Source organism: Palaemon carinicauda, chromosome 2 (genome assembly GCF_036898095.1).
Source record: "Palaemon carinicauda isolate YSFRI2023 chromosome 2, ASM3689809v2, whole genome shotgun sequence".
Lineage (NCBI taxonomy): Eukaryota > Metazoa > Arthropoda > Malacostraca > Decapoda > Palaemonidae > Palaemon > Palaemon carinicauda.
Window position 1 is genome coordinate 103,237,113 of NC_090726.1, and position 17,500 is coordinate 103,254,612.

General features: G+C 29.6%; 1 protein-coding gene across 4 annotated transcripts in view; it reads right to left on the reverse strand.

Moving 5' to 3' along the window:
• Window positions 1–17,500, reverse strand: part of LOC137626121 (uncharacterized) — a 261,230-nt gene that overhangs the window by 169,781 nt on the left and 73,949 nt on the right. For all 4 annotated transcript variants that reach the window (XM_068357220.1, XM_068357213.1, XM_068357200.1 and 1 more), the window contains exon 2: window positions 1,115–1,182. In XM_068357220.1, coding sequence (XP_068213321.1) covers window positions 1,115–1,146 — 32 coding nt within the window. In that variant the 5' untranslated portion in view covers window positions 1,147–1,182. The remainder of the gene's footprint in view (window positions 1–1,114; window positions 1,183–17,500) is intronic.

Sequence of the window (17,500 nt, forward strand, 5' to 3'; positions counted from 1 at the left end):
ATATATATATACATATATATATACATTATATATATATATATATACATATTTATATAATTCTTTTAACAAATACCTCACATGCTCGAACTTTAATCCTAACCGCGCCAGGATTCCTCGCTGCTGAGAGGAAGGACGCTGATGACTGATACAACACGTGAACGTATGCTACCGCGGTCTAAGCCTCTAGGGGCTGTAGGGCAGGCCAGCCGATCGGAAATACAATCTACCCCTAAGCGAGAGCAATGTCCTTCAAAAACAAGGCAATCGTACTTACCCCATATAACATGGAAAAAATGTACGTTAATAGATGAAGTTAAATATATATATATATATATATATATATATATATATATATATATATATATATATATATATATATGTATATATATTTATATATATATATACATATATAAATATATATATATATATGTATATATATATATATATATATATTTATATATATATATAAATATATATATATATATATATATATATATATTATATATATATATATATACTTATAAATTTCATATTTATTGATGGACGCTTGCTCTATACTATATAGGAGAGATAATCTATAAATATATACATATATATATATATATATATATATATATATATATATATATATATATATACATATATATATGTATATATATATACAGTATGTATATATATATATATATATATATATATATATATACTGTATATATATATGTATATATACTGTATATATATATATATATATATATACATTTATATATATTTATAAATATATATATACATATATATATATATATACATTTATATATATATAAATGTATATGTATATATATATATATATATATATATATGTATATATATATGTGTGTGTACTATGTATATATATATATATATATATATATATATATATATATATATATATATATATATATACATATATATATATATATATATATATATATATATATATATATATATATATATATGTGTGTGTGTATATATACATATATACTGTATATATTTGAGAGTTTGTGAATGTGTTCAGATGTGAATATATTTGTATTTAGACAATCAAGAGAAACTGATGAATTAGGTTTGTAGTAGTACTCACCAATGTCCACAATATTTTGTGTCCTCTCCCATGATGAAAGTTATAGTTATCTATTCCATTACGTCACACTGGAGAAAAGAAAAGAAAATATCGTCAATATACTTCTGTAAGAAGGAAAAAATATTTGTTTATATCTATTTTTCACATGTTTATATAATTTTGTATACGAAAGAACCAAATGTTAGAAAACAATGGAATGGCATCATCTTGAACCCTTTTAGGTTTCTTTTTAAATGTTTGTAGGAACAACTGTATAAATAAATCACTCCTATTTCCTAATCGATGGCCACCAAAATTACAGTTTATCATATTGTACATATGTTGATATTTGTTTTGTTCTCTTTTGATCAATGAGAATATAGGGAAGATAATTTACTATATAAGTGAAATTATTTTTTTATAAACAGTATGTCAGAGTTTTATCCATTCTGGAGGAGTGTTGTTGAACAAGATATTAAGGAGGATTCTGAGACACAGAATATTATGGATGCGATAATTTATACATTTCGCGTAAAAAATATTAATCATATTAATCACTCCTTTTTTTTTTTTTCTAGGTAAAGATGGAAGATGTAGGGTCGGCCATTAGAGATTTCATTTAGATCTAGTACAGTAGAAGGCTTGCGAAACTGATTCAAGTAGGACAACGGTTTACAATAAAATTGATAAGAATAGATGGAGAGGCTAACAAAGAGAAACCATGAATGGTGGATGTCTGTGATGATTTGTAAACGGACGCTCTAAATTCCTCCCTGAAAAAAATCAAGGTAGAAAGAATTATCTTCATAAGAATTAGCTCCTTTTCTCTTGACGGTGTATAAAATACGCCCTGAAGGAGCAAGCAAAGATTAGAAGTAAACCTTACGAAAAGTGAAAAGGACACCAGTAAAAAGAAGTGGGAAAATAACCATTGGCGTTCAATGGAACGTGAAAATGCATGGAGACAAGAGCAAAGTAAAAATACAAGGAGACAAGGTAAAGTAAAAGAGAAAAAGAAAAGGATGCAAGAAAAAGGTCATAATACAGGAAGGAAAGATGAAGTCAAAATACAAAATACAAAAAAAAAGTAAAAATATGCGAAGGCAGGAATAAATACAAAATATAAGAAGGCAATGATATTGTAAAAATACTTAAAGCAAAAATAAAGTCAAGATACAAGAATGCAAGAATAAAGTCTAAATTCAACAAGCCAAGATAAAGTCGAAACACAAGAAGGTAAAAAGAAAGTCAAAATACATGAAGGGAAAAATAAAGTAAGATACATTAAGGCAAAATAAAGTAAAATACATGAAGGTAAAAAAAAAGTAAAAATACATGAAGGCAAGAATAAAGTCAAATCACATTAAGGCAATAATAAAGTAAAGATACGAGAAGGCACCAATAAATTAAAAAAACAAGAAGTCAAGAATAGAGTCAAAATACAAGAAGGCAAGAATAAAGGCAATTTACAAGAAGGCGAGAATAAAGTCAAAATGCAAAAATGCAAGAATAAAGCCAAAATAAAAAAGGATGTTAGAATAAAGTCTAAATACGTAAAGACAAGAATAAAGTCAAAATATATGAAGGCAAGGCTAAAGTTAATATACATAAGGGCATGAATAAAGTCAGAAATACGTGAAGGCAGGAATAAAGTAAAAGTAAAAGAAGATAAGAATAAAGTCAAATACAAGAAGGCAAGGAGGAAGTAAAACAGATGAAGGCAAGAATAAAGTCAAAGCACAAGAAGGCAAGAATGAAGTAAAAATGCATGAAGGCATGCATAAAGTCAAAATACATGATGATAAGAATAAAGTAAAAATATATGATGGTAAGAATAAGGCAAAAATACATGAAGGCAAGAATGAAGTGAAAACACATGAAAGCAGAAATAAAGTTGAAACACAAAAAGGCAAGAATAGAGTGAAAATGCAGGAAGGTAAGAAAACAAATAAATTACATGATTCTAAGAATAAAGTCAAAACACTTGGAGGCAAAAATAAATTCAATATACATAAAAGCAAGAATAAAGTAAAAACAAGAAAAGCAGTAATAAAGTCAATATATAAGAAGGCAAGAATAAAGTAAAAATACATGAAGGCAAGAATAAAGTCAAAGTAGAAGAAGACATGAATAAAGTAAAAATACATAAAGGCGAGAAAAAAAGTCAAATTACATATAAGCAAGCATAAAGACAAAATATTGGAAGGCAAGAATAAAGTAAAATACAAGAAAGCAAGAATAAAGTGAAAATAGAAAAAGGCATAAAGTTTAAACACAAAAAGGCAACAATAAAGTCAAAACACATTTAGGTAAGAATGAAGTCAAATTACAAGGATAGAATAAAATCAAGATACATAAAAGCAAGAATTAAGTTAAAATGTAAGAACGCAAAAATAAAGTAAAAATACTTGAGGACGAAAAGAAAGTAAAAATAAAAAAAAATGCAAAAATATAGTAAAAATACATGATAGTCAGAATGAAGGGAAAATGCATGAGGGAAAAAATAAAGTCAGGATACATGAAGGCGAGAATAAAGTTAAAATATACAAAAGCAATTATAAAGTCAAAATACAAGAAGGCAAGAATAAAGTCGAAATACATAAATACGAGATTAAAGTCAAAATACATAAAATCAATAATAAAGTCAAAATATGAAAAGGCAAAATACAAGGCAGGAATAATGTCAAAATATAAGAAGGTAAGAATAAAGTCAAAATACATAAAAGCATGAATTAAGTTAAAATATAAGAAAGCAAGAATAAAGTGGAAACAATTAAGGCATGAATAAAGTCAAAATACAAAAATGAAAAAAATATTGTCGAAATAAATGATGGTAAGAATGTAGTCAAAATACATGAAAGGCAAAAATAGTCAAGATACCTGAAGGCGAGAATAGTCAAAACATATAACAACAAGAATAAAGTCAAAGTATAATTAGGCAAGAATACGGTCATAATATAGGAAGGCAAGAATGAAGTCAAAATGAATGAACGCAAAAAAAAAAAAAATAAATAAATAAATAAATAAATAAATAAATAAATAAATAAATAAATACAAAAAGGCATGGATAAAGTAAAAATCAAAAATATAAGGCTAAAAATAAAGTCAAAATGTATGAAGACAAGAATAAATTTAAAATACAAGAAGACAAGAATAAGGTAAAAATGCATGAATTGAAGAATATAGTAAAATAAAAAAAAATAGCAAACCACATACAAAATACGAAAATGCAGGAATGAAGTGAAAATACATTATGGTAAGAATAAGGTCAATCAATATACATGAAGGCGAAAATAAAGTCAAAATACATGAAAACAAGGATGAGGTCAAAATAAAAGAAGGCAAGATTAAATTAGAAATACATGAATAAAGAATGAAGCCAATATACAAAACAACAGGAATAAATTCAAAGTGCATGATGGCAAGAATGACGCCAAAATACATGATGGTAAGAATGAAGACGAAATACATAAAAGCAAGAAAAAAAAATTAGAAATATATAAATGCAAAAATATAGTCTAAATATAAGAAGGTAAGATTATAGTCAAAATGAATGAGGGTGAAGAAAAGGTTTATTTACATGAAGTGAAGAATAAAGTCAAAATATAAGAAGACAAGATTAAGGTAAAAATACATGAAGTCAAGAATAAATTAAATATACAAGAAGGTGAGGATAAAATTAAAATACATAAAGCAAGAATGAAGTCAAAATATAAAAAGGCAAGAATAAAGTAAAATACAAAAGAACGCAAGAATAAAGCCAAAACACAAAAAAGCAAGAATAAAGTTTAGATACAAGGCAGGGAATAAATCAAAATTCATGTTGGTAAGAATGAAGTCAAGGACAAAAATCGAAACGTAAAGTCAATATGTATGAAGGCAAGAATAAAGTAAATAAATATGAAGTAAAAATATATGAAAACAAGAATAAAGTCAAAATAAAGGAAGACAAAAATAAAGTAAAAATGCTTGAAGGTAAGAATAAAGACAAATTACAAAAAGGCAAAAATATAGTCAAAATACATAATGGTAAAAATGGAGTGAAAAAAACCTGAAGGCATAAATAAAGTCAAGATACATGAAGGTGAGAAGTCAAAATATTTAGAAAGCAAAAAAAATTTAAAACATAAGTTCACAAGGATAAAGTCAAAATACAATAAGGCAAGAATAAAGTCGTAATGCATGAACACAAGAATAAATCAAAATATATAAAAGCAAGAATAAAGTCAAAATTTAAGAAGTCACAAATAAAGTCAAAATACAAGAAGGCAAGAATAAAGTCAAAATGAAAGGATGAAAAGGAAGTTTAAAGATTAGAAGGTAAGAGTCAAATAAAAAATAAGGCAAATATCAAGTTATAGTACAAGAAGGCAAGATAAAGTCAAAATTGATGAAGGCAAGAGTAAAGTCAAAATTAATGAAGGCAAGAATAAAGTCAAAATACATGAAGGCTTGAATAAATTAAAAAAAACATGAGAGCAGGAATAAAGTCAATGTAAATAAGGGCGAGATTTTTAGTCAAAATAAATAAAAGCAAGAATAAAGTCAAAATATAAGATAGCAAGAATGAAATCAGAACGCGTGAAGACAAGAATGAAGTAAAAATGCAAGAAGGCAAGAATAAAGTGAAAATGCATGAAAGTGAAAATAAAGTCACGATACAAAAAGGCAAGAATAAAGTCAAAATACCAAAATGCAAGAATAAAGTCAAAATATATGATGGATATGAAAAAGCCAAAATACATGAGGGCAAGAATAAATTCAATATACAAAAAGGCAAGAGTAAAGTAAAAATATATAAAAGCATGAATCAAGTCAAAATGTAAGAAGGCAAGATAAAGTCTAAATACAAGAAGGCAAGAATCAGGTCCAAATAAGTGAACACAAAAATAAAGTTTAACACAAAAATGCAATAATTAAGTGAAAGTATAAAATAGCAAGCATAAAGCCAAATCATAAAAAGGCAAAAGTAAAGTCAAAATATAAGGACACAAGGATGAATTCAAAATGCATGAGGGCAAGAATACGAGATGGCAAGATTAAAGTCAAAATAAAAGAAGGTAGGAATTAAGTCAAAATACAAGAAGGCAAAACTAAATTTAAAATACAAGAAGGCAAGAATAAAGTCAAAATACAATAAGGTAAGAATAAAATCAGACTACGAGATGGCAAAAATAAAGTCAAAATACAGGAAGGCGAGAATATATTCAAATACAAGAAGGCAAAATTAAAGTCAAATTACATGAAGGCAAGAATAAAGTTGAAATACGTTATGGCAAAATTAATTTAAAGTATATGAAGGCAAAACTAAAGTCAAAATGCACGAATGCAAGAATAAAGTCAAAATACATGAAAGCAAGAATAAACTCAAAATTTAAGAAGACAAGAAAAAAGTCAAAATACAAGAAGGCAAGAATAAATTCTAAATAAATGAAGGAAAAAAAAGTATAAATACTAGAAGACATGAATAACGTAAAAGTGTAAGAAGACTCAAATAAAGTCAAAATGTAAGAACTCATGATAGAAGCAAAAAATAATGAAGGCAAGAATAAGGTAAAAATACATAAATGCAAGAATATAGTCAAAATACAAAAATGCAAGAATAAAGTCCAAATGTATGATGGTAAGAATGAGTCAAAATACACGAATGCAAGAATAAAGTCGATATACATGAAGGTTTGAATAAAGTAAAAATACATGAGAGCAGGAATAAAGTCAATATACATATAGCGAGACTAAGTCAAAATAGATAAAAGCAGGATTAAAGTCAAATTATAAGAAGGCAAGAGTAAAGTCAAAATGCATGAAGGCAAGAATTAGGTCAAAATACATGAAGGGGAGAATAAAGTCGAAATGCGTGTAAGCAAAAATAAAGTAAGGGTACAAAAAAGGCAAAAATAAAGTAAAAAAAACAAAACAAAAAAAGCAAGAAAAAATATAATAAATGATGGTTAGAATGAAGCCACAATACATGAATGCAAGTATAAGCCAAAACACAAGAAGAGGAGAATAAAGTAATAATATATATAATCAACAATCAAGTTTAAGTACAAAAAGGCAAGATAAAGTCAAAATGCAAGAAGGGAAAAATAAAGGCAACATAAATGACGACAAAAATTAATATTACATACAAAAAGGAAAAAATTAAGTAAAAGTCTAAAATGGCAAGAATACAGTCAAAATGCACAAAGGCAGGAATAAAGTCAAAATACAAGATTGCAAAAATAAAGCAAAAATACAGGAAGGCAAGAAAAGTCAAAATACAAGAAGGCAAAAATAAAGCAAAAATACAGGAAGGCAAGAAAAGTCAAAATACAAGAAGGCAAAAATAAAGCAAAAATACAGAAAGGCAAGAGAAGTCAAAATACAAGATGGCAAAATTAAATTCAAAATACATGATGGTAAAAATAAAGTCAAAATGTAATAAGGCAGAATAAATTTAAAATACATGATGGTAAAAATAAAGTCAAAATAGAGGAAGGCAAGAATAAAGTCAAAATACAAGAAGGCAAAATTAAAATCAAAATACAAAAAAGGCAAGAATAAAGTCGAAATACGTTAAATATTAAGGCGAGAATAAAGTTGAAATACATGAAAGCAAGAATAATGTCTTAATACAAAAATACAGCAAATAGAATACGTGGAAGAAAAACTAACGTAAAGATTCATGAAGGCATACATAAAGTAAAATAAGATGGAGAAAATAAATTCGATTTACATGAATGCAAGATTATAAGAATAAAGTCTACAGACATGAAGGTAAAAATAAAGTAAAAAAATTAAGGCAAAAATCAAAGTAAAAATACATGAAGGCAAGAATAAAGTCAAAACACAATAATGCAAGAATAAAGTCAAAATAAAAAAAGCCAAAAATTAAGTTGATACACATTAAGACGAGAAAAAAGTCAAAATGAATGAAGTAAGGAATGAATTTAAAATCCAAGAAAGCAAAACAAGGGTCAAATACAAAAAGCCAAAAATAAAGTAAAAAAAATTAAGGCAAGAATAAAGTCAAAACCCAAGAATGCAGGAATAGAGTAAAAATATATGAAGGTCAGAATAAAACCAAAATATATGATGGTAAGAATAAAGCCAAAGTACATGAAGGCAAGAATAAAGCCAAAATATATGGAAGCAAAAAATATATGAATGCTAGAATTAAGTCAAAATACATGGAAGTAAGAATAAAGTCAAAATCCAAAAATGCAAGAATAGCGTAAAAATTCATAATGGTAAGAAGGTAGTCAAAATGCAAGAAGGCAGGAATAAAGTCAAAAGTCATGATGGTAAGAATGACATCAAAATATATGAAGGGAAGAATAGAGTCAAAATACATGAGGGCGAGAAAAAGGTCAAAATGCATGAAAGCAAGAATAAAGTTTAATTATAAGAAGGCAAGAATTAAGTAAAAATGCATGAAGGAAAGAATAAATTAAAAATAAATGAGGGCAAAAAAAGTTTAAATACAAGAAGGCAGGAATAAAGTCAAAATATAAAAAGTCAAAAATAAAGTCAATATGCATGAAGGCAAGAATAAAGCCAAAATAGAGGAAGGTGAGAATAAAGTAAAGATGTATGAACGCAAGAATAAAGTAAAAATAATAGTCAAAATTATATGAAAGCAAGAAAAAAGTTGAAGTATAAGAATGAAGGAATAGAATCAAAATACAAAAATGAAAGAATAAAGTTAATATACATGATGGTAAAAGAAAGATCAAATGCATGAAGGCAAGAATAAAGTCAAAATACAAGATGGCAATATTAAGGTAAAATTATAAGAAGGTAAGAATGAAGTAAAAATGCATGCAGGCAAATATAAAGTAAAAAGACATTAAGGCAAGAATAAAGTCAAAATGTATGAAGGTAAGTTGAAGTCAAAATACATGAAGGAAGGAATACAGGTAATATACGTGAAACCGGAAAAAAGTTTTAAGCACATAAAAACAAGAACACAGTCAAAAGATATGAAGACAAGAATAAAGTCAAAATACAAGGCAAGAATAAGGTCAAAATAAATGAAGGTAGAAATAAAGTGTTAGTATTAAAAGACAAGAATAAAGTCAAGGTGTAAGAAGGCAGGAATGAAGTAAAAAAGCATGAAGGCAAGAATAAAGTCAAAATAGAAGGCAAGAATAAAGTCAAAATGCATTAAGGCAAGAATAAAGTCAAAATGCATTAAGGCAAGAATAAAGTCAAAATACAATATGACAAGAATAAAGTTAAAATACAATATAACAAGAATAAAGTCAAAATACAAGAAGGCAAGAAAAGGTTGATATATAAGAAGGCAAAATTAAAGTCAAAATACAAAAAGGCAAAATTAAAGTTAAAATACATAAAGGTAAGAATAAATTCAAAGTAAAAGAAGAGAAAAATCAAGTGATAATACATAAGGCCAAAATTGAAGTAAAAATACAAGAAAGTAGGAATAATGACGTTTGAATACATTAGGGTATGAATAAAGTCAAAATACAAGAAGGCAAGATTAAAGTAAAATACATGAATGCAAGAATAAAGTTAAAATACAAGATGGCAATAATAATATCAAAATACATGAAGGGGAAAATAAAGTTTAAATTCAAAACGGCGAGAATATAGTCAAAATGAAGGAAGGCAAGAATACAGTCCAAATGCTAGAAGGCCAGAGCATATTCAAAATACAAAATACAAGAAGGTAAGAATTAATTTTAAAATGCAAGCAGGCAAGAATATAGTAAAAATGTAAGAAAGCAACAATAAAGTTAAGATACATAATAGAAGATAGCAAGAATAAAGTCAAAATATAAAAAGTAAAGAATAAAGTCAACGCTTGAAGAGACGAATAAATTCAAAATACAAAATAGCAAGAATAAATTCAAAATAAAAGATGGTAAGATTAAAGTTAAAATACAAGAAGGCAATAATAAAGTCAAAATACATGAAGACAGAGATATACAGTAGTTCAAATACAAGAAGGTAAGAATAAAGTCAAAATACATGAAGACAGAGATATACAGTAGTTCAAATACAAGAAGGTAAGAATAAAGTCAAAATACATAAAGACAGAAATATACAGTAGTTCAAATACAAGACGGCAAGAATGAAGTCAAAATACAGGATGGGAAGTATAAATACAAGTATAAATTCAAAATACAAGAAGACAAGAATAAAGTCAAAATGCATGGAGGCAAGAATAAAGCTAAAATGTAAGATGGAAAGAATAGTCAAAATAAAAGAAGTCATGAATAAAGTCAAAATACATGAAGGCAAAATTAAAGTCAAAATAAAAGAAGGCAATGATAAAGCCAAAATACATGAAGGAAAAAAGTTTAAATATAACTAGGTAAGAATAAGGTCAAAATACAAGAGCGCAAGAATAAAGTCAATAGGCATGAAGGCGATAATGAAGTCGAAATGCAAGATGGCAAGAATAAAGTTAAAATACATGAAGACAATAATAAACTTTAGATAATAAAGTCAATTTACAAATAGGCGAGAATAAAGTCAAAATACAAGAAGGGAAGGATATATTCAAAATACAAAATACAAGAAGGTATGAATAAAAGCAACATGCATGAAGGCAAGAATGAAGTCAAAATGCAAGATGGCAAAAATAAAGTAAAAAAAAAATAAAGAACGCAAGAATAAAGTCAAAATACAAGAAGGCATGAATAAAGTCAATATACAAGAAGACGAGAATAAAGTCAAAATACAAAATTAAAAAAGGCAAGAATAAAGTCAAAATGCAAGAATGTAAAAAAAAGTAAAAATGTAAAATACAAGAAGGTACGAATATTGTCAAAATGTAAGAACAAAAAAATAAAGTCAAAGTGTAAAAAGGCAAGAATAAAGTCAAAATACATATTACAAGATGACAAGCATAGATATAAACATACAAGAGGGCAAGAATAAAGGCAAAATGAGTGAAGGCGAGAATAGAGTTAATTTACAAGAAGGCGAGAGTAAGGTCAAAATACGAGAAGGCAATAAAAAAGTCAAAATACAAAATACAAGATGGCAAAAATAAAGTCAAAATGTCAGAAGGCAAAAATAAAGTCAAAAAACGAAATGCAAGAATGCAGGAATAATGTCAAAATACATGAATGCAAGATTAAAGTAAAAAAGTAAAAAGGCAAGAATAAAGTCAAAATACATATTACTAGATGGCAAACATAAAGCAAAAATACAAGAGAGCAAGAATATAGCTAAAATACAATAAGGTAGAAGTAAAGTCTAAATACACGAAGGAAAAAATAAATGTCTTTAAAGAAGAGAGGAAAACCAGGCATCAGCATCCTCACCTAATAATTATGAAGGTGGCAACATGTACATTTATTCTGATGTCATCCAGCCGAGTTTATTTGCCATTAGTAAATGGACTAAGCCAATGTTTCAATTTAGAGAAATTACCTTGCATAATACATTTTATAACCTGTTAAATATCCAGTGATGACATCATATTTCAATCATCATCACAGATCCGAATGGAAGGGCTATTCATTTCTACGAAGGATCAAGATTCACATGTGTACTTCATTTGAGACCCTGATGCTTACTATACTGTATGTATCATTGTATACATGAGTAGGCCTATCGAATTATTCACATACTAATAGCAAAATGAATTAGTCTCTACGAGTATTCTGACCGTCTTCTATCTCACTTCTATTTACTCTTTCTTCTACATTCAGAGAGGTATTATCTACCTATACATGAGTGACATTTATCCCACCATCTGAATCACATTCTAATTTTTTTCTTTTTTTAACACCGTTAAGGAGAAGAGGGAGGCGGTTTAGAAGACATATCTGTATCTTGTCCCGGCCAGAGGAAGGGTATGGTCTAATCTCAACACCAGAAGGTACAGCTCGAAATGTTCTGTATATCTTATTCATTGCCATCAAGCCGGACACTACTGAATTTGAGAAGTCAGACCTCACTTACAGTATAATTACTGAGAAAGCTCCATGATAAGAATAACATTGAATAGATAGTAATAAGTCTGCTAGAAACAACGTTTAAAGGTTGATATAACTAAGTGTAGAATAAAAGAGGTCAAGAAAAATTCGGGAGGAAAATTGATTTAAAAAAAAGAAACGTATGTGATCTTATTTTATTCATTTTTATTAAGGCTACAGTGACGTGTAAACCTCCGAATAATATTATGACATCTATGGCTGGCATTATAGGCTATCTACTGTAGTGTACCAGGAAATAGTAATAACGTTCCGGTTTCCTCATACATAACAGGAATCACCGAATGACATCCATACGTAAATAAGATGAGAATAGCCTAAAAATCGATCAATTCAAAGGAGAGGATAGACTATATGAGGGGTGATGTAACTATTAACCATATCTAATTATCAGACATATGTCTGGAATTCAGGGTAACCGGGATTTGGGTTCTTTCTTGCATTTATTCAGGATCACTTTGGAATCAAATCTCAGGGATTCTCGACAAAATTAAATTTAGAAAGTCACTGGAAATGCTATGCTCACTAAATCAGTATATCATTATTCCTAAATGAAAAACTAGTCGTATCATGTCTCATATATAACCACCAATCGTATAAGAAAAGGGTGAAAACGTGAATCCAAGTGGACAGGGCACCATTGTGAGAAGATGATCTTTCCATTACGTTTAAGTCAAAACACATGGTATAACCAGATTGATGCCGGTCAAGCAAAACCTGCATTATGTATTTAAAAGTCTGAATTCATGCTATTTAGAGCCACATAAAGTTATGTAAAAGAAAAAAAAAATCATTTAATGAAGTAGATAAAAAAAACCTTTATGGTGAAGGGTATCCAGGAAGTCGTCATATCATTGCCAAAAGATGCTGCCGTCTGTCATCCTTGCCAAGGGGTATGAATGCGTCTGCTCCCCATATACCCTAAAGAGTGGATCAGTAGAGTACTGTATGTTTGTGTTCATCGCTCACCCCAAATCGTCACCTTTCGTCTGTTATTCACTTTACTTCATTCGTAAATAATCTTTTCTTCTCTTTTTCAGAAGAGTCCCTATGGCGGGGAGGAAGTTTCTCCATATTCACGTAGCATCCATCATTTCATGCTGCTATTTTTAATCTCTCAACCTCTACCAATCATCGATTTGACATACGAAGGAATATTTTCAAAGTATACACTTAATGGAAATACTCTCTCTCTCTCTCTCTCTCTCTCTCTCTCTCTCTCTCTCTCTCTCTCTCTCTCTCTCTCTCTCTCTCTCTCTCTCTCTCTCTCTCTATTTATGTATATATATGTATATATATATATATATATATATATATATATATATATATATATATATATGTGTGTGTGTGTGTGTGTGTGCATATATATATATATATGGATATATATATATATATATATAGAGAGAGAGAGAGAGAGAGAGAGAGAGAGAGAGAGAGAGAGAGAGAGAGATGGATGTAGATAGATAGATAGATAGATGTGTGTATGTAGGTGTGTGGTTATTGATACGATCTTGGAGAGACGATAAATGCCTAATAGAATAATATACTATATATCCATCTTATTGGGGAAGAGCCTTTAATTTTTTAGAGACGTACTATTCGATCAGCTGATGCTAAGTAGCAGTTATCCTCTCAATATATATATAAGAAGGAATTCAAAGAATTAGTAAAAAACCTTCTTAGGTAATATAAAAAAGTAAATCTTGGGAGGAAAGCTGGTTTGACAATTGGAAGCATTTTACTCTCATCCTCGGAGAGCAATCCAAATATTGTCTACTGGTTTTCTCATATTTTACGAAGTAGAGTAGCTCTATTCATAATTTTATGTGTAGAATCAATGATTGACGTATAATAAATCGATTTAGTTTTGTATACAATGAATTGAGAAGAGAGCTAGATGCATATATGGTGCGTGCACTCCAATGTATAAATAACGAATGATTAAATAGATACGCTATCAATATATATACACACACACACACACACACATATATATATATATATATATATATATATATATATATATATATATATATATATATATATATATATATATATATATATATACTGTATATATGTATGTATATATACTGTATATATTCTGTATATTGTGGTGCTTATCATTGATATCGTACAGCACCATTTGACGGAAATCCTTTAATATTTAAGATTGTGTTGTTGTTCACGTATGTCAACCCACTGGAAACCGCGAACTCTCTTAAGAAGGTAGGAATATAGAGCACGTTTTTATTTGCTTATATAAAACAATAGGTGGTATGGATTCCTCTTTAATCTTCCAGCGTACTCGCATTCTACCTCCAGTTGTTTCACAAAATAGGCCCATATAGCAATTTGCTTTGCTTGTTCCTCGCACTAAATCTTGCCTTCTTACTGAGATTTCTAAAATCCGCCTCAGCTATGAATCCAGTATTCATTTGTTGTTGCTTTATACATATACCAAATGTAAAATTGAATTTTAAATTGACCATACATTCTCTTATGAGAATAATGGGGAATCTAACATTGAAAGTACTAGATATTGTTATAAATCTCTTATACAAGCTGATCAAATGAATCCTATGTTAACATTTATATTCAAAATCGAATCTTGTTGCGTCAAATGTAAATATTTTGTGCCATATATATATATATATATATATATATATATATATATATATATATATATACATATATATACTGCATATATATACTGTATATATATATATATATATATATATATATATGTGTGTGTGTATATATATGTATACGTGTGTGTATGTGTATATATATATATATATATATATGTGTGTGTGTGTGTGTGTGTGTGTGTGTGCTAGGTGGTATATCTTAGCAATCCATGTTTGCCAACGGGTATACTAGTATAAGTGGATGAGCAACTTTGTGGAGTAATAAGAGGTTTGGGTGTGGAGGATATGGCCCCCTAAATCTCGATGAAGTCGCAGGAAGCAGGATGACGGATGGGTTTAAGGCGATGGACAAACGGTCTCTTCGGCTTCTACTCCTGATACCTGGCGGTTGATTTTGCTTGCCTTAGTTAGATAGGCACTGCGCATCACAAGGAACTAGCTTTCCTTTGATGTACTTAGCTAATGAATCCTCTATGGATTTAGTCAGTCATAGATAGAGAAGATGAAAGAATAGCCCCCAGTCCCGGGATAGCAGGGTGCTAAGAATCTCCCGGTTTATAAATACTAAAGAAAAACTGAAAATATGTAATTGGAATGTTAGAACCATGAATCAGATTGGGAAGTCACAGTAAGTGAAGAGTGAACTTATGTAATAGAGTTTTGATATCATGGTCCTAAGTGAAACACGTTATAAGGGGATTAGTAAGGAAACTTTAGACGAAGGGAATATATATATTTACTCAGGAAGATCAGATGGAGCTGGTAAGAGAAGGGATAGTAATGATGATGATACAAAGAGCAGAAATGCATTAACCGAGTGGAGAGCTGTAAATAGTAGATTCTTACTAGCAAAGTTCAAATCAAAGCAGTGCAATATGAGCATTATAGTTTGTTATGCCCCCAAAAATTATTCCCCTGAAGAAAGGAAAGATGAATACTATGAAGAACTGCAGAGGATAATAGATGAGATCTCTGAGAGAGATATGAAAATTGTGAATGGCGACTTCAATGTAAAGTTGGAAGAAATAATTAAGGGATAGAGAATGTGATGGGTGTCGAGAGTCTTGGCGAAGTTGCAAATGAAAATGGAGTACATTTAATAAGTTTCTGTTCAGCAAACAATCTTGTCATAGGAGATACTCTGTTCCGACATAAGGACATCCACAAGTATACTTGGACTTCACCAGGTGGTAATTACAAAAATCAGATAGATCACTTTTCCATTAATAAAGAGAGAAGGAGGACTTTGAGAAATGTAAAACGCTATAGAGGTGCAGATATTGGTAGTGATCACCAGCTCCCCATTGCCACACTGAAATTAAAACTAAAAGCACCCAACAGAAAGATAGATTGAATACCTAGGTTTGATAAAACTAAGCTTCTAGAAGAAGAGCAAAGAAAAACATTTGCAATTGAATGTAAGAATCGATTTGCAGTCTTAGAGACTTTAAGAGACGAAGAACAGACAATTAATGAAGATTGGTGTGATATCAAGAACATATATCAGTCAGTTGATGGTGAAGTCTTGGGACAAACAGTTACAAGGAGAAAGCCATGGATATCTAATGATAGTTGGGATACTATAAAAAAGAGACAAAGAAAGAAATGGATTGTTGAAAGGTTTCGAGGGATTAACGAAAATTACATGGTAGAGCATGCTAAGTATTCCAGTATTGACAGAGAGGTCAAAAGAAAAGCCAGGAATGACTGGAGAGAGTATCTAGACAGTAAAGCAGATGAGGTTGACAGAGCTATGAATTTAGGAAGTAGCTATGGTGTGAGAATTGCTCATAGAATTGTTAATGAAATCTCGACTGGGGCAAAAAAAGAAGCATATACCCATCAAAAAGAGAGATGGCTGTTATAACAACAGAAGATGAAGAAAGACAACTTTAGTGAGGTTGTGAATAGGACATACGAAGAGAATAATTTTATTAATATACCTGAAGCTGATGAAGACCTTGAAGTGCCCCTGAGAGAATTCATTGTGTTTGAAGTCGAGGCTATCCTCAAAAAAGTAAAGAGATGGAAAGCCCCTCGATACGGTAGAATAACTGCCGAGATGATACTGGCCGAAAATGAAGTGACTCCCAGACTACTTACAAGATTATTTTATAGAATGTGGCATGAAGAGGCAACACCTGATGTATGGGAGTTAGGAGTGTGGGTGAAAATAGCTAAAAAGGGAGACCTGACTGATTGTAATAATTGCAGAGGCATAACACTTACGTCAGTTGTTATGAAGATATATAGTATGCTTATTCTTGAGAGACTGAAGAGAAAGATTAATGAAAAGCTGAGAGAAGAACAACCAGGATTTAGAAAAGGTAGAAGTTGCACTGACCAAATTTTCACTTTGAGACATGTTGTACAGCAATGCGTAGAATATAGAAATCCCCTTTTGATGGTATTTGTGGACTATAAAAAAGTTTTGATAGGGTGCACCGGCCAAATTTGTGGAGAATCCTGCGTTATTATGGAATTCCTCTTAAATATGTAAATTTGATTAAGTCTGTGCATGAGCATAGCAAGTGCAAAGTTAATGTTAATGGAATCTATCAAGTGAGTTTCCAGTGAACAGCGGAGTACTCCAAGGGAATGTGTTGTCACCTATGTTGTTTATCCTCCTCGTGGACTTTAATGTGTAGAACATTCAGAGATGGTAAAGAAGACTTGAACTGGATTGGTGATAAGAATTTAGCTGATAATGCTGTTCTTCTTAGCAGAACACCACAGGATTTACAATGCTTGCTTACCAGAATGTATTAAACATCACACGAGGTGGGGCTGAAAATAAATAGAAG